General features: G+C 34.9%; 2 protein-coding genes across 2 annotated transcripts in view; one reads left to right on the forward strand and one right to left on the reverse strand.

The window, feature by feature from the left end:
• Nucleotides 1-8,956, forward strand: part of Phlpp (PH domain leucine-rich repeat protein phosphatase) — a 30,087-nt gene extending 21,131 nt beyond the window's left edge. Inside the window, exons 4-7 of the mRNA XM_089631273.1 lie at nucleotides 4,078-4,231; nucleotides 5,888-6,061; nucleotides 6,174-6,327; nucleotides 6,417-8,956. Of these exons, the coding sequence (XP_089487399.1) occupies nucleotides 4,078-4,231; nucleotides 5,888-6,061; nucleotides 6,174-6,327; nucleotides 6,417-8,911 (2,977 nt within the window). The 3' untranslated portion in view covers nucleotides 8,912-8,956. The remainder of the gene's footprint in view (nucleotides 1-4,077; nucleotides 4,232-5,887; nucleotides 6,062-6,173; nucleotides 6,328-6,416) is intronic.
• A 1,670-nt stretch (nucleotides 8,957-10,626) lies between these two features.
• On the reverse strand, nucleotides 10,627-22,332 carry Lim3 (Lim3 homeobox protein). The gene is made up of 7 exons (XM_089631274.1): nucleotides 22,236-22,332; nucleotides 21,105-21,279; nucleotides 18,894-19,126; nucleotides 16,616-16,814; nucleotides 12,708-12,859; nucleotides 11,611-11,796; nucleotides 10,627-10,760 (listed from the first exon to the last, which is right to left on the reverse strand). The coding sequence occupies exons 1-7, from the start codon at nucleotides 22,318-22,320 to the stop codon at nucleotides 10,627-10,629; spliced, it is 1,164 nt and encodes a 387-aa protein (XP_089487400.1). The 5' UTR covers nucleotides 22,321-22,332.
• Between the last annotated feature and the right edge of the window lie 2,198 nt (nucleotides 22,333-24,530).

The following is a 24,530-nucleotide window of genomic DNA, read 5'->3' on the forward strand; positions in this document are numbered from 1 at the left end:
AAATGTATACAAGTACCAAAAGGGATCCAACATTTCTGTATGGTTATCTTTAAGGGGTAAACCCCTATTTGTCATAAACCGGTGAAAAATATAACAAGCATGTTTTCATAAGCATCGCCTGGAGAAGAAGATCCTATTAGGCGGGCAGCGTCCGGCGGATTAAATCAGAGCGCATCGAGTGGAACGATGACCACCATCCACAATCAGCCACTGCATTCAAAGGTCCTAATAAACCAGCCCTTCACCTCTTCCTCTCCACGTTCTTGTGGAAGCCTTTTGTCTCAAAACCCGGCGGTTTTCAAGTTATTACCGCTTATATTGCGTTAAAGCGACTGGTGGGAGCGTAGACCCGCGACGGAAGCACTGGCTATCGGCGTAACAGTCCAGCCCAAAGAGTCGGCCATTGGACAACGTAAAAAGTTTGAGAACTTTGAACATAGTGGAAATATAAAAAAATAAAACAAATAAGCAAGTTAACACAAAATTTCAAAAATATATATTTTCAAACCATTCATATTTACGATCAAAGATGTGACGTGACAATTAAAGGGTTGCAATTCGCAAGTCCAGTGCAACATTTTGCTGTAAACAATAATGTAGTATGGGAGTTGTTATTATTATTTATAAGCCAGTGACGTGATATTCGCACATCATATTGCCAGAGTGCCTTATGGAATCATAACAAACGGTAAAATTGAACAGTTAGGTATCTACCTGCTTTGGTTTTTATTTTTATTTATTCGGCTATTATACGAAGTATGAATGTGTGAGACTTTCGAGCATGACTGCACAGCTTTTGTTATTTTTGAGCACTTTTTGTTAGTATTTATGGCTATATTTTATAATTTTGCAGCACGAACTTTGGAATTTCATGGAAAACAATTTTTTGTCACATACCATGAAACGTCGAACTTTAATGATAATTACTAGGAATTGGTTGTTTGAAACAATGTTTTGTACATCAAAGATTATTCGGGAACATGAAAATATACTCGTTTTTTATAAGTGAAATAAAACATTGGAAAAAAATCAGAAAAAGCCTTCATTTTCCTTGATGTTTATTCTAGTTTGAAAACAATAAATTTTTTGTCAGGATAAATATTTAAAAAAAATCATAAATAAAACATATTATGGGTATTATCATGGAAAATTCACGATAAAACCAATCGAGATTTGACTCGGTACCTTTAGCTAGCTGGTATTGCTAACTAAAAATCATATGAGATTTGTAAAACTATTTTTGAGTTTAGAAGTTTATAAGAAATTATCCATTTGTTTTTCAAAATGTTGATAAACAATTTTTATTTATTATTGTGAGGAATTTGAGGGTTGAGAAATTTCATCTAAGGTTTTTCGAAATAACCAAAGAAATGTACTGATAAATAATTTTTTGGATTAAAAATTCCTTTTAGCATAAAGTACTCCACCATATTTTACTTATTATTAACTATGGAAATTATTCTATAATATATTATTACCTATATACATATATGTTATGCCACTTTAAAATTAAGAATTCCAAAAATGTAATTTGCTGTATTTTTCTAATAATTGGTATATGTATTGTTTACGGTGTTTTTTGAAATTTTCGGCATTTGGTTAAGTTAATAAAATCCCACCCCACCATAGGTTTGGCAAAACATATTTAAATATCAGCATTGAGTTTAGGCAGTAGATTCTTATGTAAGAACATACTCGTACATACGAGCATTTCTGCAGGGCTTTGTAAATTAAAAGTAAACCTAAGTTACGGTACAAAGCACATAGCTAGCCATCACTTTTAGGCAGGGCCGGCCCAGTGCAGGTGTAATTGGAGCAGTCTGCTCCGGGCGCCGACTTGCCGGGGCGCTAAGGAGCCAAGGAGATGATAATACCCAATACTTAATACAGCGCCCTTGAGTTTTTTTACAGCACTGCTCTCAGGGCACGACTGAAATCAAGAATGACAAAAATCGAACGAACAGCGTTGAACCAAATATAAAAATTCTTACTGAAAAAATTTTTCACGGGAATACTGTTACAAGTTCAATACTAAACATAGTTTGTTGTCGTATCACTGTTGTTGTAAACTAAAGACAAATATCACCACTCCACACACTTATTTTCACAAAAGAACATCGCAACTTATTTTCTGAAAGGTTTTTAACTGCTTCAATATGGAAGTATTAGCATTGAGTAGGCACTAGGTACCTAGTTAGGTAAGAAATAAGAACGCAGACTCATAGCTGTACCAGAAAAATAGGAGTATTTCAATTTGTGTTTTGTTTTGCATTTTAATTAATAATAATATTCTAATGTTTACAAACTTAAAACAAAGTCCCAACTTCACCACAGGTTTTCCGATTACGATTATCGACATTAGTACAGGTATTTTTTAACATTATCAAATAATTATACAACAATAATCTATTTAGTTGAACTAAAAACGTAAAATACGTGCCAATTAATTTGTGTTGTGTTTGGTTGTGGGTTTCTGAAAATTGTTTTTATTTATTTTTTATTTTACGCCCAGTGGACTTTTACGTAAAGGATATACATTTGTAAATTGTTTTGACTGTCTAACTATGAGGAGTTCCCGTTTTAGGACAATCAAATTTGAATAAATTTGCATACCTACATATTTTGTACAAAACCAAAATTGAAAAAAAAGAAGAGAATAAGAGAAAGAATAAAAAATGGATTAAAACATAAAGCTAACTAATGTTTGTATACAATATTTATTAAAATAATAATAAATTCTACAAACAAGGCTACTTGAAGTTTTTTAAATGTGTCCTATGTCTTTGTTTTTAAACTAGAAAATAAATAACTCCACCACATGTTTTGACAAAATAATGCAACTGCATTTTCCGAATGTTTTTTGCTAATTGGTTACAATATGGAATGTATTTAGCTAAGAGTAAGAACGGAGTCTCCGAGAATCATAAATGAAAAGCAGGCGTAAGGTAAAGTACAAGCACATAGCTAGCCATTGCTGGCGATGGTAATCGGCAGGTGCGGGTGTTAGCCAAGCGGCGGCCCGCGGCCCGCATGCGCACTGACCGTTGCGACGGTTCCTTACGACACTAAGGCTTGGATCATCCACTATCTCTGATTCTATTGTTCGCCGCTCATATCGCCTATTCTTCCAATTACTTCCATTTACTTCCACTTTCGTTTTCGTCATTACGTAAAAGGCCATTCCGTTCATACGTCAAGAATGATTACCTAATAATTAACTGCAATATCTTGCACTTAACCTAACTAGGGATGTATAATTATTACGTAGAGAGATAATGAAATATTGCCGTTGTTCTGATAACAAATACGGTGTTTACCAAATCATTGCCAAAATACACAAATTATTTTGCCATTGGATGTTTGCATGCATTTCTCAAACATCAAACATGCGAACATTTTCTCACGTTCTTGATATTTTCTAGGAAATTTGTTTTCAATTTATCAACATAATCTTTGAAAGCATAAAATCTCCTTGGTTGCGAATTAATATGTAAATTTTGATTAATTTATGATAATATTTATAATTATCACAATACTGACTCAAATCACTTGACTATTGTCAGCGTGTGCAGACAAGAATGTCTGGAAAGTAATAAAAGAAAATGCAAGGTCTTTTTGATTACATCTCAGAAAACGCTTGTCAAGTTTGTACTCACTAGTACAAGGATGTATACTTCCGGACACTTATATATTATTAGGCTATATATTAATTACTACACATGTGTATGTGTGTATGTTATTTCGGATGTTGAATTTTGGTGAACGTTTCAGTACGTCATTTTCTCAGACATTATTATTAGACACCATGAAGGTTTCATGATCACTTATCTAGATTACAAGGTTATAAACTAAATTATTTTGACATAAAGAAATCGATAAAAATTATGTAAATTTTCGAAAACTATTATCATTTCAACAAAAGTTAAAGGTGATTGCGGAAGATTGCCATAATATACTTAAATCACTCTTAAAGATAAAATGTAAAAGAACACAAAAATAGGTATTGTGGGCTTTTTTCAATTAAATTAATTTAAATATCGATCACTTGAAACATAATTTTTTAACCTTGACTTCCAGTCTTGAAGAACTGCATCTCTCCAGAAATGAGATAACTCGCATCCCGGAGCAGATCCAGCAGCTGGGCTGTCTGAGGGCGCTGGACCTTTCCCACAACCGTCTTCAGAAGCTGCCGGTGTATTTCAAAACAGATATGAGGACCTTAGGCTTACTGGTCAGTACATCAAACCTTCTTAACGCTTCCAGCTAACCCTTAAATTATTCCGATCACCATTCAGAAAAGTGAAAACAATCAATATTTCTGTCCTAAAAACATAGAAATTGAACATGTCTAATAATTTCAATGAACAGGTACTACGTTTATAACCAATATAATTGCATTTTAATTAACGCGATGCACTACGTAGTAATGCAAAATCATGTGTTTTTGGTTTGAAAATTTGGTCGCCTAGAAATGTTTCAGATGTTTTAATTAAATACTGCGAGTATTTTTTAGGTATGTCTTTTTATAAGCCCAGAAAAAAATAATATATAAGGCGTGCTTTAAGGTTCAAAATCTCCTACTTACGAACCCATTTTTGGTTATGATTTTATTGTATTGTGTGGTGAATTAAGTTATTTATAAAATAATCGGAAAAAAATTAAATATTTATCCACAAAATAAAATAAAAGGCACTTTTTGGCTTGTTTTTTTCTTGCATAAATCAAAACAGGCGGATGGTGTTAAGCGGAAATTTAAACCTTATCACCATCTACGTAAGGGCAGATAGTGTAAAGGGCGCAATTTCCCTGTGAGAGGTCCATTGCAAAAAGGGTGCCTTAGTACATATCGGCGTTAGCTCAGGTGGTAGAGGTTGAGATCATGATCATCAGGCGTCAGGTCAGCTACGGCTTTTACACGGGGAACTGATTGCCAAACAAACCACTTCGAATTCGTCAAAGGAAACGCATTAATGGGGTATGATAGTATATTCACAAAGCACAATTACAAACAGATACACAAATGAGATGGGTCATTTACATCCTAAATATTCCTAGCGTTTCGTTAGGAACAATCTCTCTTGATAATTTAGGTTCTGGCTGGCAAGCGTGTGTGTAGGCATAATTCAAGTCACAAAAGGCACATAAAAGGTAAAGATAGTTAATCCGCTTACATGAATTTGTAGTAGGTTTCGCGTACATGTTGAACCACAAAAGGAGGGTTATCTTCCGTACTGTACGCGTTATTACGCGTACATTTCTCCATGGTGAGTAGGCACAGCGATTAGGTACAGGCTTCGAAAATACTTGTACAAAGCGGCCGTTAATTTAGGCGCGCAATCATGGCGTCCTGGTTGATAGCAAAACAGACATGTTGACAGGGCCAAGGCTAGATTGTGAGTGTGCGGTTGGTGATTTGAATGGCCGGCGTGTCGAGCGTAGAGCAGTTTTACCAACTTGGCCGTGCACAAGGCAGGCGCGCGCGCACAGCGACAATGGTAACAACTCACCGCTGACTAATTTGAATTCGCGGGAGTTTTGAACGTGTCCGATTCGTTACGTGACAATAGATAGCGGCTCCATTTAAAATATTACACGACGTAGTGCATCGCCTTAATCTTCAGTCATAATTAAATGGAATTCTGCTAGTAATATACAAGTTCATTCCAATTCTCCTTCAGCAAGTTCACTGTTCAGATTCTGCCCTCAAATGGAGATCTTCTATCTACCATTGTAAAAATTCTCTCTCTGCTTCCCGTTGTTATTAATGTGTGTTATTGCCGAAGAGTCTTTAGGCCACTATAATATAATTGGAGCAATAGTGATCACATAACGCCATTGGAAGATAATTATAAATAAAATACTAAAATAATCTTTCTGCACATTCTAGGATATCCACAACGCTAGGGTGGATGGCGCGAAACACATCAATAACAATAACAATTACTGCCAGAATGGAATCATCCCCGGGAACAATCTCAACAGTGAGGATTCGCGGCCCCTCAGCAGGATCAACCTCAGGGACAACCAGCTCAAAGGAAGCATCATTCTAGGCAACTACGGGGTAATAGTGAAGATCTTTCTGTAATGGATATAAATATTTATTTCCATTTAGTGTGGAAGTCAAAATGTCTGTATTTCGATGAGTTTGTAAAATTGACGTGTTTCTGTTTTAGAATCTAACTCAACTCGATGTAAGTGAAAACTGCATTGAAAAGCTTGACCTCAGTGCTTTGGGAAACTTGGAAGTTGTTCAGTGCACAAAAAACCAGTTACAAGAAATCTTCCTTAATGGACGCTGCTTGATATCACTCGTTGCTGACTGCAATCGTAAGACTTGAGAATCCATATATTGTTATCCCCTAATAAGCTTTAAAATGGGAAGATTATTCTATTATTTATTTGTTTTATATTTCTAGGTATTGAGAGGTTACATGTGAAGCCTGCCCCATCAAGATTGCAGCACATGGATTTGTCTCATAACGAATTCACGACCCTCCCTGATTGGTTGGGAAGCTGTCATGAATTAAGGATTCTGTTTGCCAATCATAACAAGCTCACGAGCTTGCCCGAACATTTATTTTGCAGCGAACTCAGTTCTCTCCACACGCTTCGCCTCGGATACAACAAACTTCACACATTACCTTCCGTTCCCAGACTACGAATACCGCTTCAAGAGATATTTTTACAAAGCAACTGTCTACAATCGTTGCCCGCAAATTTTTTTGCCGCATGTGATCAGTTGAAGTCTTTAAATCTTTCTAACAATCGCCTCACTCACTTGCCGGGAATTGTTGAACCTTTAGAAATAGAGAAATTATATCTGACAGCGAATTGTTTGAATGACAATGTAATGGAAACTTTAGGAAGCTTTCACTGCCTGAGAGTACTGCATATTGCATACAATAACCTCACAATCCTGGCAGAGCATTGTATAGCGGCGTGGTCGGAAATGGAAGAATTAGTCTTATCTGGAAATAATATTAAACATCTACCAAATAATTTAGCTGGACTACAACACCTAAAAGTTTTAAGGATACATTCCAATAGACTACAGAGTACTCCAACGTTTGCGTACAGTTCATCATTGAAAGTTTTAGATTTAGCACATAATGAATTAGATGTGATAAACTTAGTATCACTTGTACCCAAACAACTTAAATTTCTAGATTTATCATGCAACATTAAACTAAGGGTTGATCCGAAACAATTTCATATGTATCGATCTCAAAGACCTATGAGTTTAGTTGATGTGTCAGGTCAGAATAGGCCGTCATTGCCAACCCAACCTTGGCCTAACTACGAAGGAGGTGAAGTGAGCCTAGAACCACCTTGGAAAGTTGGATTTTCCGAAACCTCTGGAAGTAAATCACATTTATGTGTATCTCAGCTGCGACTTCCAGCATTTTGCAATACCGAAGGACTCTTTGGCCTTTTTGATGGTGGTGATGATAACGAGGTTCCTTTGATTGTTGCGAAATCAATTCCAAGAATCATTCTTGAAGAAAGAGCGGTAAAAGAAACTGCGAACGATTACATGAAATACACAATTCTATCTGCACATAGAGAGTTGAAGGAAAAAGGTCAACGAAGTGGTGCGTGTGTTACGCTTTGTCATATTTCGAGGTTGAAACCACAACAAGAATTGGGTTTTGCACCTACGCCAAGGCGCTATGTCCTCCGCGTGGCAAGCGTTGGGGAAGCCACAGCAGTATTATCCCGCCCATCGGGGCCAATCAAGCTTACCCCTCAGCACACCTACCATCGTGTGGGATATGCCGACAGATACCCTCACGTTGTTCCAAACCCAGAAATCATTCAAGTTATTTTACAGGAATCAGATGAATTTTTAATTTTAGCTAACAAAAAGTTATGGGACGTTATCGATGTAGAATCAGCAATCGAAGAAGTAAAATCTGAAAGCAATGTCATTTTAGCCGCTAAAAGACTTCAAGACTTAGCTCAAGGTTATGGGATGGAAGAGAATTTATCAATAATGGTTTTGAAGTTTAACGGACCCGGTTCTGACGTAGATCAGCTGATGAGAGAATTAAGGCACACGATAAAGAAAAGTAAGTCACTCGCCAATAGTGTCCCTCCACCACTTTGTCAAAACGGATGCTGTTGCGAATATCAAAACAACTGCTGTCATAGTTTGAACCAAACACCGACGAAACTCCAAGGAAGTGACAGATCTTCACCAAGCGGTCAAAGTGATCAAACAGCGGAAGTGACCATTAAATCGGTGCAGCCGGACAAACAAATCAACGGTAATGCCAAAAACCTGAACCACTACTTGAGCACAGTAAAGCTTTCCGGAATCCCCAAAGCTCCTCCGCCTCCATTATTTATTCAAGACAATAGCATGCGTAAAATATCTAGCGAACGGCGCAGCTACAGAGGGGTCGCCAGGGCCATAAGGGCGCGTATAGAAGAACAGAGAGAAAATGAAAGGGAAGAATCAGATTCAGCTGTCTCGGAGGAACAATTCAAATGCTGGGAATACATGCTAGAACAAAACACGCAGCTATTATTCGATAAGGAACTAAACACGCTATCTAAAGGATTTACGAGGAACCCTAACGCCAATCTTCGAAACCTGCGTAATCTGTCTACGAGTAGTCCGCAGTTGACTATGCCACCGCCACCCCCTCAGCCTCCATTGCTATCCAGGCACTTCGGGAGCGCGAGATCTTACAACCCCATGGCTTTCAAGCCAGAGATGCGCTTTGGTTCTGGAAGATCTCAGCTAAACGGTGGACCACACGCTGCTTACTTTGGATCACTGCAGCGACTGATGCCTTACAACTTGGAATACGACTTCGCAGTTATTCAGGAACGCGGGGCCCAGGACTCCTTGGATCAAGATGGCAGAATGCAGCAATATTGGGGCGTTGCTACTACGGAATTATAAACAGACACCTTCCTGATGTTAAATACGTATTTGCTAAAGTGTTGTTTTGTAGATTAGTATATAATGAATGTGAATATAATGTAAATAAAACATATTTTAGAATTGAAACCTTTCTTTATTCATACGACTAGATAAGTTCAAATAAAACTTGAATGTCTATGCTGTGATACTTAATCTTTGGACATATTATATCTACATTAACACAGTGAAAACATTTTATGCAATGCTGTGCGTAGTGAGGTTTAATTCTTTGACTCTCGACACTCTTTACAAACAAACATAAGTAGTTATGTTAAGTTTGGTGCTAAATCATTATGTCTACCAACCAATATATTATATTTTATAAACAGCAATAATTTATTGTATGTACATTATGAAACTGATACATATAGTTTGCAAGGTAAAGGTGAATGTCAATTTATGTAACAGATAAGCCTAAAAACAATAACATGGCAAAATATTTACATGTACAAAAATTCATAATATGACGAGCACTCAGACGACAAATATTTTAAGAATCACATCTTAGACTAGGAGAGTGACAAATTAATACTTATGTAATAATATTGTTAAAATCTATTTTTATTATGTAATCAAGACGGAAATATGGATTATACACCTACATTACTCGTACATCCGACTTGGATAAAATTTCGTTTTTGTACTATTGTATAACATTTATTTTTAAACCGACCTATTTATTTTCTTTAGACTAAAGTCAAAGATTGTTTGATTGCGAATAGTCACGTACGAATTTGATCTTATTTATACAATACAAATGATGTTTTTTTCTTTGGGAATAATGAGTTGTTTTAGAATCCGCGGATCTACAATTTATTCAGATACATGATATAATATTTTTTTTAATATCTGAATGTTTGTGGTAAATTTTTTATCTCATGCTTATACGCTATCAAGAATTTTCGATAGGTTGTTTTACAATAACGGTAAAAATAATATTTAAATATAAATAATTTGGTTTATTAGCTGTTTAGTATTGTGAATAATAAATAAAAGTTATAATTACACAACAAACATAATTTCAAACCGTGACTAGATATCATCCAATTGTGTAATTTGTTTAAACACGTGCTCATCAATTGAATCTTCGTTTAATTTTTACAAAATATGTGAGAAAAATATATACTTTTGGTTAAAACCTTATGTCGATAAGATCAAGTACAATTATAAATTAGTTACTTTTTCCACATAACTTTATTTTATATCAATACACCAACCAATTTCAGCAAAACTGTACCTTCGTCAGCTAATAAATAAAATAAGGTTGGTAAAAAACACGACATCACGGCAGCGCCTAAACCACTTCACAATTTTAGAATGTTTAAATTAGAATTAAAAATATGCATCTGCAAACTAAACGTTGATTATTTTTTTATTTAACTCTCCGAGAACGCAATTTTCTGTAGCAATTAAAAAAATAAAAATAATAAAGTCACTTTTCTAACAATAGTGTTTGATTGACAGCAATAATAATTGTATGAAATTTAAAACATTATTTTAATATTTACTCTATTGTGCATTCATTACTTGAGTAACTATTCATCATTGTTTAAAATTCCAGCCATAGGTTTGAGTTCAGTAGCGCACTGTCTGCACGAGCTCGAGGGCCGCCCGGTTAACTACGAAAATTCAGGATCGAGTTCAGTGGCGCACTATCTGTAGAAGTTGGGCGGGCCGGGGAGCCCAGGGCGGGGTCAGTAGCGCGGCGCGGGGGCCTCGCCCAGCCAGGAGTCTGGCGAGGGAGGGAAGTCGGGGTAGTGCGGGGGGCTGGAGCCGCTGCTCAGGTCAGAGCCGCCGCCCAGGCCGTGGACGCCGGCGCCGGAGTGACCTGGAACAAATTTATAATCTTAGTAAGAATATGATTTACTTGGTGTCTAATTTAGTAGTAATATGATTTGGTGGGAGCATAATTTAGTAGAAATTTAATATTGTGAGAATGTAATTTAGTAGGATGATAATTTATTCTATATTATTTAGTAGGTAAGGATATTATTTTATTATTAGGAATATAATTAGTTATCATTTTTGTACGAGCTTAATTTTGTATGAGGTAATATTTTTAACTAAAACCCTAATCAGAAATCGAAATATTTTGTATTAATATACAATGTAGGTCAAGAAAGTTTGTTTTGGTGCTTTCTCAAAGTACATATTTGTGTATGTTCAATGATATTAACTCGGAATTCAATATTTTGGTTGAATCAGTAAAATACAAAACAGTTAAAATTAATCAACTTCAATGCAGTCATTCATGTTCAACGGTGTTTAGATAGGTATGAAAACAGACAAAATTTCGGAATTTTATAAAAGTATACAATGATTAGGGCTGATGGTACGTCATTATAATAAACGGTCAATTTAAAATATTTTCAGTCGCAAAATGACCTTTCTTTGTAATGTGTCATTGGAAATGTTTTTCTAGCACATACTCTCCAAACGTAGGTACGAGAAGAACAGATCTAACAAAAGACGTATGTATGAAATACGGTTCAAGGAAGATCAAGATAGATGCTTTTCACTCCAATCGATTCAAAAATCAATCTTTCAAGAGCTCTGCTTCCACAATTTATATTTAAAACAGTATCTAAACTATTATTATAATTACATCTATGCATACTATAATAATATCTCCTAATAAATAGGTATAAATTTAATAATGGTTATAAAGCGCTTTTTACCGATAGATGTGTATACGATCTGGTCGCTGTAGGCGTAGGGGTGTCCTCCCAGCGGGAGGGGCGGGGAGTGCGCGCCGCCCATCGCGTAGGGCGGGGAGTGAGCGCCTCCGGGCATGTAGCGCGCGTGCGGGGACGCGCCTTCGTCCAGGCCCATGTGCACGGTGCTGTAACTGTCGTTACTGAGATCTGGACATAAAAAAGTATCTGCATTAGTAATGTTTTTCCAAAACTATACATGACAAGTCAATGAATCACTTATGCGGCAAAAGAGACGGAAATCACAGTTTGTCGTTGTACCAATAAATAAACAAAACTTAAATCAGTTATTAAATCTTAATCAATTTTGCACAAAGGTCGGACTATCATTTCAGATTTTCAAAGTCATTTCTTGTAGTATCTACCTAATAATGGTCAGTGTCTAGTCACTGTCAAGTCACGTTTTTGCTAACTATGGTCAGTTGGCGATATTTGCAGCACGGTCAGCACATGATACCGATAGTCGGTAGACAAAAGCCACCGCTTTTAGCGCGGCCTCCTAGGTGTCAGATAAACTTCGGTTAACTGTCAATATACACAACTTTTCGTGTTGTCCGTTCGAGCTTGGAGTTACGAAAGTTGTTTAAATATTACAAGTTATGGCTAAATACCTTACTAACTAATTAACCCCCTTTTCAGTGTCAAAAGTACATACGGACTACCAATGTTTATTAAAGTTACTTTTTCAATTCGACATTGTCAATTTTTTGCATAACCCTTTGACGTTTGACGTTTAGGAATGTCAATCCATGTTGAGATTAGGCAGTGTTGCCACCGTAAAAGGATTTCTTATTTATTTCGCGATATCGATATAATATCGTCGGAAGTTAAGCCTGTCGATCCGATATTGTTAAGTTATCGATTTGACCATGCCCCATGATAATATAGATACATCAAGGCACACGAATCTACTATATATCACAAGATTTTCATCGAGAACTTAACGAGTATTTGTAGAAATAGTATTTAGTGCCCATACCGTTATAAATGCGGGTAGAAATAATGGCTCAAAGTTTTCATCAATGAATTCCGCATAATGAATAATAAAATCCTGCACTCACCATGATGACTATAACTATCCAGGTCCACTTTGAGTTCATCCTTATCCAGGAGTTTATCATGTCTGGGTGAGGACCCTCCCTTCATAGACCTGAAGTATTGACTCCATCTTGTGCGGCCAGCGTCTTTTTTTAATCGCTTTTCTTTTGCTCGTCTGTAGAAGAAAGAAAAACAACAATTAAGAGAAGCCGTAATTAATAAAAATATATTATAACTTTTTCTACAACAGTTCATCAACAGATCACAGAGTAGCAATAATTGCACAGATACCATAATAGTTTTTTGTCCAACTTATATCAGAAAACTCGATAGCGATTGCTTTCACTTAAAGCTGTCGATTTTTATAACTTATCTTATCTTAAAAACACACACCCTGGGCGATCCATTCAGCACACTGTTCATTATTTTAACTTTGAACGGACGAAATGGACGTTTTCAGAATAGCATGTAGGTATATTAAACCTGCTCGTAATATCAGTAGGTACTTAGAAAAACTTATGTACGAGAAATTTTCATGGTAACTTTTGTGATAATATTCTGAAAATTGTACCGAAAAGTCTTTACGAACCACCTCTGTATTCAGGTCCACAATAATGTACATGATACATAAAACCTTACGCGCTTCCACGTAGGAAAATCAATATCAGCCGCCATTTTGTCATTTCGGTTTGGTTTGGTACCCGATAAACCCTCCCATTTCATTTCTTCCGTCTGCTTTTATTGCGTTGTCTGCAGGACGAGAGGAGAGGTTGGGGTTGTAAGGGGGGAGGAGTGGGTGGCTGAGTACGCCTTACGCCAGCGTAGAGGGAAATCTTTATAGAAACCTGAGCTTCCAACACAAAGGAAGAATTTTCATAATTTTATGCAAGACAATGCGCCAATTTATGCTTTGTTGGATGTGCAACGCAAAATTGGTGAAATAAGCAATAGTAATATTATGTTAATCTCGCTGTTTGATTGTGGCTGTTAGGATTTGGTATAATATCTTTGTTATACATTTAAGGATAAATTTATGTATCAGCATAATATTATTTACCTGCATACTCATGCTGCTCAACTTGCATAAAAAATATTTTGGGAAAAATAATTTTATACGCAACTTACGTAATAAAGTTCATACGTACCGTTCGTTATAATCTACGCATTCATAGATGGCGTAAATTTTATTATTTTATGAAAAAAAAAATTTTTTGCAAGTTATGCTTTAATATAAAGACGAATTATTTGTTGGCGTACGTACATATGCAATAGAGATATGAATACATAGTTTTGTATGCCTAAAAACTCAATTCTCTCAAGTAAGGCATATGCGTACAATGTTGTATAGGTGATTCAATCCAATATTGTATTTTTATTTGACGTCTATAAAGGGCAGAATATGATTTATTTTAAGTATACCACTAATACCATTGGTACAAATTGATCTTTAACAATTTGTATTATTTGATAGATTTGTGGATATATCAGCCGGGGATCGAAAATATTCAGCTCCTCATGGGAGTTTTTCTTAGCCTACGATTAACTAACCGTTTGTTTACATCTTCTTAAATTGTTTGATTAAAACAAATTATTTTAGAATTTTTTGTCCATTTGTTTTGATTATATCACGACGATACGAAGAAATTTCGTTGTTAAGCAAAAATATTTAAACAGTTGTTTCAAGTATAGGAAAAATCTTTCCCAAAAATATTACGGTTTGTCACCTAAAAAAAGACAAAGAGGCAATCACTTCAAATTATCACGTGAGATTAGCTAAAAATATTTAAGTTTAATGCTACCTTTGAACAAAAAAGCTCTGAATTTTGAGCTGTGAATTTGTTATTATTATTATTATTTAAGTTTATTCATAAAATATACAGTAACATGTGAATAAATTTTGCATTTAATGAGAAATATAAAATAAAAAAGATGACAATAATCTGTGTTTTGGTTAAACATTAGGAACCATGTAGATATTAAAAGTTATAATTTAACATAGTTTAAGAACAAAAAATTATAATAAGAAAAATAAAAGAATAACAGTTTTGATTTAAATACATTGTACCTAAGGTTAATTAATTTTTAAAGGTTTAAAGGTACTGTGGAAAATATCAATATCTCTTTGGGTAAAGTTACATAAAAACTACCACCCATCAAAAATCACTAAATTAAGTGAGTACATCAAATCTCGGCTTAAGGCGATGTCATACGTAGTAATGCAAAATCATGTGTTTTTGGTTTGAAAATTTGGTCGCCTAGAAATGTTTCAGATGCTTTAATTAAATACTGCGAGTAGAATACAAAGTGGCCTTTGAAATAATCGAATATTTTTTAGATATATCTTTTTATAAGCCCAGAAAAAAATAATGTAAAGGCCTATGAAAACTGCTTTAAAGTTCAAAATCTCCTACTTACGAACCCATTTTCTGTTTTGTGTATAATGTGGCAAATTAAGTTATTTATAAAATTATCGAAAAACATTTAAATATTTGTGCCTGAACATCCACGAAATAAAATAAAAGGCACTTTTTGGCCATGTTTTTTTCTTGCATAAATCAAAACAGGTGGATGTTGTGAAGCAGAAATTTAAGTTTTTTTTTTTTTTTTTTTTTTTTATAAATTTAATTTAGATTAAATTTGATAATATTATTTAATCTAAATTAAATTTATAAAAAAAATTAAATGGAGTTCTACGAATTAAACACAAAAACAATAAATACAGAAATTTAAGCCTTATCGCCATCTACGTAAGGTGTGTTATTGATAGCGGCTCAATTTAAAATATTACACGACGTAGTGCATCGCCTTAAGGAATTATCGGAAAAAGAGATGGCTAGTATTTTAAGGACATTGTCATGAAAGCTAATGAAAACTATTCAAAACATAGTCAGCCTCAGCACTCTTAGTGAGAAGCACTAGAAAAATATTATACATTTCTTTAATATTTATATTTTAAAATGTAAAAAATATAAGGGTACACACGCGAGCTGAACCACGAATTATGGTAAAGGAACGAAGAAACCGAATTTGGCTCGAATGGCGCAAAAAATTGCGTCATGGCTAACTAGATGGTTAACTTTGACTATTGTCAGGTTAGGGTTATTTTTTTAAATTGTAAAATCGTCGTGTGTATTTGCACTTTCCTATTGGACTTTTTTTAATATTATGGTAACTAGTACCTGCTTACCGAATGGTGGTCTTACCTGATGAAAGACAACCATTCACAATTGAAACGTTCTTATTAGGAGACCAGATATGAATAGGTACTACCCCACCTTCTTCTTCCCCCATCTCCTTCTTCTTCCCCATCTCCTTCTTCTCGACACTACCTGCATCCTCAAAACATACCACAATTGGGGTGCCATAGTCTCACTGGCTCCAGGCGGTTGGGAGTAGTTGGGACTTTGTGCGTTTCAAATAAAAAATGTAGGTATTTAATTACCTACTTTAAAAAAAAATTGATTTCGGAATATTTTTATTTATTTAGTACAGGAAATACATATTATACATTTATAAAATGTTTTGACTGTCCAACTAGGATGAATTCCCGTTTTAGGACAGTCAAAATTTAAAGAATTAGCATACATATTTACAAATTACATATGTACACAAAGAAGGAGAGAAAAGAAAAAAAGAGGAGAACTAAAAGAAAAAATAAATTAAAACATACAAGTTAACTGATGTTTGTTTAGCATACTTACGTAAGAATCAGTTAAAAGCATTGCATTATGAGGACGGCGGAACACGTGTTCATACAAATATTGATATTGAAATACCGATATTTTCGCATTGCATCATGATATTTACTAGGAAAAGAACACGTGTTCTCGATGTATTCTGAATGACTAATATTTTATCTGGAAATATTCATATGTATCACTTTTTTAACATGATCATTTTTCTAGTGTATTAGTGTATATTTGAGACTGACCTGTTTTGAAACCAGACCTGCACCACCCGCATGTCCAGGCCCGTGTCCTGCGAGAGCTGCTCGCGCACGTGCCTCGCCGGCTTGGGGCTGTTGTTGTACGCACTCTTGAGCGTCTCCAGCTGTTTGGCCGTGATGGTGGTGCGCGGCCTCTTGTTGGGCGAGTCACCGTCCAGGGAGCCGCCATCTAGCATCAGAACACCTTACACATTACATTAATGCAGTCTGATTCTCAAAGTTACTCAAAAACGGGGAGATTTCAATAAGATTTTTTCACTGTTTTCTTTTAGTCTCGAAAAATTAAGAAACTTTTATTTAATTTTTTTGCTGACGAAATTTTTTTTAATAAACATTTAAAATGTTCCATTTTTGATTTGCCATTGGATTTGTTCGTGAATATGGCGTTGTTGACGCCACACCGGCCAACGTCCGTGACAATCGTCATACCAGCCAATGGCATTTTTACGTCATAATGACGTTCTAACAAGTTGGTATTGTTTCGGAATGTGCTGTTTTATATGGGTTTTTAAATCATTATTAAATTAAATTATTATATAGAATCGGAAAAAAAAACTTTAAATCTTCGGCACATTTTAACGATATTCATAGTTTGGGAAAGTACCCCGTTGTGATTATTCAAATAGTTCTAATTGGTAATAAAATAAATAATAAATGTTTAAAAAAAAAACTTTTCTAACCGGGTCAATGCATCGACGCATTTTAAGACATTTTGAAAAACAGCTGATATTAACTCCCTAGCAACAGATTTTTTTTCAAATTTTATATCTATTCAAATTTCCGAGACTTAATTTACTTGAAAACGAAAGTTTATATCAAATAAAGTTTAAACAAAAAAACGACTCCAAACGTGTTGTGGATTCATCAGTTTCCCGCTCGTACTACGAGTTTCTAGACACCGTGCATATATCATTTGTAATTATGACATAACTGTAGTATGCGTTACTATTAAATTGACTTTGTCGAAATTGGGCTTACCATTGGAAAAAAATTTCCGGCTTTGGATGGATGAGATAGGTTTATAGAGGGTGGTTCATATCGAAAGCATGATGCCAGAAGGTTCATAAGAAGAAGATTCGCAAAATTACATGCATATAATGTTTTTTTAATAATATTTATTTTCGTGGGTACACTTTTAAATGTTTGACGTGGTTCAGAGAAACAATATAAATTTATTAACTTTTCTACATCTAGACTTGGCATTATCTATATTCTATATTATATAAAATAAATTAAACACCAAGTTACCTACCTACATTGTCATTGGGAATCAAATCAGTAATCAAAGATAAGTACATATGTGGACCACCACGCCACCAATGTTCTTCATGTACATTTGTGGAATATAATTATGTTTATCAATAGGTACTACATCTACCAGAATATATATTTTTCTACTTCTAAATACTTCAGTAAGGAGTTTCCAATGAAATACAAGTCGGTTAGGTTATCTGAGAGGAGGTTGCAAATATATTCTGGTAAGATCTTTGCAATCATTCCAAAGAAATGGAAAAAATAGTTTTGGATAATGTAAGTAGTAAATTCTCAAATAATTGAAATGAAAAGATCGATAAAAATGAACGAATCAAAAATTCAACTGGTAGAGTGTTGCTTCCAATAAGACTAGACTAACCAGATGATTTGGGTTCGAGTCTCGGATGCGATCATTATTATTTTTTTTAATATTTTATTATGTTTTCATATTTTCAATGCGAGCTGCTAGGTATTATTTTCAATAATTAAATATAATGGTGAAGTTTAAATTTAACCTTAAAAATTGTCATGCAATTGATTACGTACTGTAATAGCCAGCATCAGTGGCACCGTTTGGTTTGTATTTTGTCTCTGAGTCTGATATATCTCTAAATTTCTAAAGATGAGACAATACCCTAAAATAACTTTTATAATCTTAACGATGTAAATGAGGAAGCCATGCAAAAAATATGCGACACTCGGCCCTGTGCATTGGACAGCGCTACAGTTGAATTTGCTTTTACAAATCTCTAAAATAAAATGGGAATCATAACGACATAAGTGATAAAGTCGTGTAAAAACAATATTAGGTGCGCAACCCGGCGTAATGGACAGACCTATGGTCGAATTTGCACTATCAAATTGAATTTCCGTGGGGACTATTTAAATTATTTCTGTTGAACGTATTACTAAAATCCCAGATGTTTCTATAGGGATCTCTCGGGAAGTTTTTTCACAATTTGTGGGCGGGATACTACTAAAGCAGCTTATCACATGAAGGAGATCCTACCTTTAGCCCGAGCAGCCTCGTAGTCCGTCTTGCAGACCAGCTTGCGGTCCTCCATGAGGTAGAACTCGTCCCCGGTGTTAAGTTGGCGCGCGCACACGGCGCAGGCGAAGCAGGGCAGGTGGTAGACGTGGTCCTGCGCGCGCCGCACGACCTGCGTGGGCGGGATGCCCTGCGCGCAGCCGGCGCACTTGCTGCCGAACCGCCTGCACCCACAGCGCAACCACACAATAGCACTTTATTTATATTGTTACATGTATAATAATATATGCTTTGAAAATAGAGGAATTGGGGAAAATGTGAGTTGTTCACAGAGATGGGATTATTATAAGACTTCAGAGAACATTTTAATTTATTTTTAAATACATCTATTTGAATTTGATTTTGTTTTCATGATTAAATATATGGCTGAAATTTAATCTTGGAAGTGTAAATAAACTCAGTTTTCGACATGCGATCGAGCTGAAACTCAGCAGGCTGAACTTTTGGTGCCATCACGCTTACAAACGCATTTCTCTGAAATTGGATGACACAGCAGGTAATATACGAAATAAATGTCGATTCTAACCAATCGGGATTTGGCTTAGTTTTAAGTGCGGTTGCCCGTGGAAGAAGGTACAATCCGCAGTCAAACAAAAAATTTAATTTTTAAATGTTTTAAAGTTCACAGCAGTTAAGAGCCAGTCTCTGGGGGTCGAATCATCACCCAAACAACAACAAAATATGCATATATACGTATTTCTAAATAAATCCATTAATAAAAGTAGACGTATTATAGTAAAAAATAACTTTGTTTTTGACGGGATGATTTTTTTTGCACTTTACATAGGCATTTTTTATTGATAATGTAAGCTCTTTCAGTATCTCAATACGCCACCTGAAGTATTTGTTAGGGTGGGTATTTTCTCAGAACATGAAAAATTCGTGAAATTTCAAAGATAAAATTAATATTCTGTTAAAGTTCTATTCAAGTTCTTTTACTGTTGTATTGTGGGTCAGTTGTTTCACAGAACTTGAATATTAAATTAAAAATTTAATGGGGTATTGTTCAAGTTCTATGAAACAACTTACCCGTAAATATTTAAAACAAGCAACTTTAATTATGTTCAATAAGCTTTCATAGATGCATTAATGTTTTCTCGTAAACCTCATATGCTAGCAAGGCAATCAAACTTCAGATATAATATAATTTGTATACACATTTAGATATATTCCAACTATCGAATGTTACTTTCGAGTTTCAATAAATTTACTTCATCGAAATGGATGAAGTAAAGTGTTAGGTAACATGGCGGAAACTTTGACCCTGATTAATCAGGCGGGTCAACCCATTGTTAACTTAACAATAAACAACCATCTAAATTTGCATAGAGATAAGTACCTACGAGTTTAATCATTTCAAAGAATAAATTTATTCCATGCAAAGCCATATTGGCGAAGATTTATTTTTTAAAAGTTTGTTTAATCATGCCATGTTTTATTGGAGGCGTCCCCGACATCTTAATTGATCTATTTAAGTGTGGTATATTCTCAAAATGACTTAATGTCCACGAATATTGTTTAAAAAGTATTTTTAGAACAACTGTCATTAAGATGACGCAATGAATGAAAAAATATAGATAAAATCAAAAATCACAAAATGACAACTCATTAATGTAAGTGAGTTGTGAATATAATTGGCGAATTGCCAGATGATTAAAATTATATTAAAAGAAATTAAGTTACGTTTAACATAGTATAGCACAATCAAGTGAATCAAATCCTTGTGTTGAGTCGTGACAAGAGTCATAATAACATGAGAGAATGCAAGAGAAGATGTAAGAATGTGAATGAAGCAAGAAGTGTGTGCCATAACAGAGTCGTGTGGCGGTCTATCATCTCTGCCTACCCCCGCGGAAAAAGAGCGTACTGGTAGGTTATTAAAAGTTCACTGATTTTATTTTAAAACTAGCGCAGACCCACAAAACATCACGGTACATAAATATAATAATGCTAGTAAATATTTTTTCTTAGAAAATAATTAGGTTTTCCTGAAAATGGAAAAGGCGCTCACCCTTGAAAAATCACGATATCTGACAAACATAAAAAATATTTTATTCTATTAAATATTGAGGTTTGTTTTAGGATAAACTATAATATTGTGCAATCAAACTAAATAAACACAATATTAAAAACGAGGACAGAACTAAATCCTCTATTACGGATGCTACTTACTTAAAGAAGTCGTCTTTGCAGTATAACTGGCCGTTTCTTGCAAAGCACTTATCAGCCAACTGCGCTCTGCACTCTGCACACTGAAGGCATTTGGCGTGCCAGGTTCTTTCCAGGACTTTCAGGATGAATCGGTCTAAGATGAGTTCCTGACAGCCTCCGCATTTTGGTATACTCGCTGAAATAACAAAAGAACATTTTTGTTAATTTCTTTAAAACTTCATAATTCCAAAATGGTCAAGGTCAAGCCAAATAAAATGACAAGGGTGGGGAAAATTTTTGAGATTTATATAGAAAAAATATTCTGTTAACTTAATCCTGGATTCTCATATTAATGACCTTAAATGCTGCTTGCTATCTCCACATTTGGTTGAATTAAAATTTTGATTTAAAAATAATTTTATTATTTTATTTTAAAACTAGCGCAGTCCTACAAAAAATCATGGCATATAAATATAATTATTTGGTAAATATTCTTTGTCAGCAAATAATTAGGTTTTCCTGAAAATGGAAAAGGCGCTGACCATTGAAAAATCCCGAAATCTGACTTTACTTGTCAAAATTAACCTTAAAATTTAGAAATACGTATTTCAAATACAGAATTAAAATAATTAGGCACTTTATAGTTCGTTTGGATTCTTTACACATCATTTTTAGTTTTAATAATGACACTAAAAATCAAAACAATTCCGAGTTCATGGAATCAGTTTTACATCACAGAAATACGTACAACCGAAATTAGTATGTTTGATGATATTCTAACTCATTTGTGTATTTTTTGTAACATGCCATTTTTTAAAACTTAAACTTGACCTCGAAGCTTTTGTTTTGTGTGTCAATGCATACATATGTAGAAGAAAACAATCACCGATAATTATAAATATTACTTTATTGAAAACTTTCAGTTTAAACCAAAGCACAAAGTTTGCAACCAATTGCGTATCTTGTAACCCATATATACCTGTACATTTTCAGAGATAACGAAACTTTGAGTTTTGTTTGAGTATGTCACTAAATAGAATAAATGCCTTTACTCTTTTAGAATAAATATCTTGCAGTTGTGTATTAACAATTAGCATCAGGATATATTGTTAAGAATGAAAACAAAAAATAATATTAAATAAATAGTCTTACAAAGCAACACTTCCGGTATGTGTTCCAATTGGATCGGTGGAACCCGAAAATCATCCGAATAAGACAGACTTTCTCCACGATACATCGCCAATGTTGTCATTTTTGGTAATAACAACTCTTAAAAATACGAACATTAACATTAAGAAAGCTAACAAAATTAGTTTATTTGACGATTAACACTCCCGTTGCACATAATTTCATTGGTTCCGATATCACAAAGAATTTTCTAATTCAAAATACCTTTTCTAAATTACTTATTATATAAAAAATAAAAAGGGGGTTAATTATATTAAAGAAACACTTCTTTCAAAACGCGTTTATTGTAACACCTATCTGACAGCTTTTAAAATTTAATATCGTCGTCAATGTCACGTTAAAGCTTAGCACGAGTGGTGACGTGACGTTGTGAACGTCGGTTACTGCGGCGCGTGCGCGTCCCCTACTGATCGCGGCGCCCGAGTTCATCCCTTCCGCAGTGGGCGGCGCCGTGGCCGGGACGCTGCTATTGGCCGCCGCCGCGACGCTCCGCCCGCGCCGCTCACGGGCACCACCGCTGCCGCGTAGCAAGTGCATCATATGGCTTTATGCGCCCCCGATATCGCGGTATTTTTCTTTCTTGGGAAAGTACAATATAAAGGTAGAGGAGAATATTGCAAGTACTCTCGGGGTGAGATGTGATGGTACAAGATTCATATTTCCGAATAATGCACTAAAAGTAGCTATGTAGCTAATTATCTACTATGATAATTAAATCCCTGATTAAAATGATCTTCCATGGGCCTTATAATTTTCTCTCAGCCTCGAGGCCGCGGATTCATAACCCGATAACAAATCATATTTAGTAAAAATTTTCTTCGCATGCACAAGTTTAATAAACAAAATAAGTATTTTTTTTTAGAAAGACAAACATTCTCTGGTTACGAATAACCAAACAATATTTGAAAATCTCCTACTACCACCATAGAGGGTGGAAAATGTTGCTTGTGTTATGATGGAGAACTTACCCAGCAGAAGAATTGAATACGCACAAGCAGTGGGACCCAAACGCGATGTCAACTCACTTGTCTCTTTTTAGTTACAGAAATAATATTTATGTATGTACTTTCTCAGTGAGAGATCATAAGTCAGTATCGAACCGTTGCTTTGTTAAGCGAAAAGATTAAATCAAGTAATGCTTTACTTTGTACTTCTCCTTTTCGACCAATTTCTTTTCCAGATGGGGGTTGACACAATCCCACTAACTTTGGACAGTTCAACATGTGTTATATACTCGTATACAGAAGTAGCACATAAAGTAATGTTTGAAATTCTAAGGTATTGTTATGTTTTTAATTTTCTGTGAGGTCCAACTGCTCGGAAAGACTGTGACTACCGCAACCTCAATTGGGGTATATTGTGCGGCTAAATGGAATGGGGAGGGAAAGGGGTAGAGGGTAAGTTAAGAAAGTACTAGGATTTCAGATCTGGTCATTTAACACGGCTAATGCAATTTCTATCAATGTTTTTATTATAAATGGTGGTTTTTCACCAAGGCAATAGTTAGATACCTACCTATCATCCACTCTGATTGTCTTTGGTATCCGGAGATACAGGAGTATTGCTAATTTACTAAGAATCCCTTAAAATTATTGATAATACTGTTAAAAAACTGGATTGCAGGCCATTTCCTGAAAAACTTTTTGTTCATTCATAAAATACAAACCTTTTGTTGGCACTGTATTATGCAGTAAATCATGTAAAATATGTATCATTTAAAAGCCTATCAGGGCATTTAATTTAATAAATGAGGAATATTTCGTCGTAATAATATATTCGATATTTACTAAAAGCTTATCAGGAAACCTGTTAATTCATTCGTTAAAGGGCCGCAATCCCTTTTTCAACCGGATTACTAATAATTTGAAGAGATTCTTAATAAATGCGTGTATGTAGAGCTTCGAGAATCTCTGTATATAAGCTATCATTATGCCTTTTACTTGCTATTGAATTTATCTCAATCACAAATATATAAATTTATTCTTCATAAATGATAAAAGTCTATATTCAAATATAGACGACATAACACGTTTAACGTTACATACGAGAGAGCAATAAATGGCACAATGCAGTAATAAAATTATAATGATTTATGCCCAATGCTTCATTCCGCGCTGCAATAAAATCCCACGCGCAAGTAGTGATCAATGAAATAAAAATACCAATAAAAGCGATCCGCTAAGTCAAGTGCAAATAAAAATATTGATAGTGGATTGGGGCATTAATGGGCCATAGGAGACGAGGGTACATTTTCGTACG

Source organism: Hesperophylax consimilis, chromosome 4 (genome assembly GCF_061612785.1).
Source record: "Hesperophylax consimilis isolate HC1 chromosome 4, BYU_Hcon_1.0, whole genome shotgun sequence".
Classification (NCBI taxonomy): Eukaryota; Metazoa; Arthropoda; class Insecta; order Trichoptera; family Limnephilidae; genus Hesperophylax; species Hesperophylax consimilis.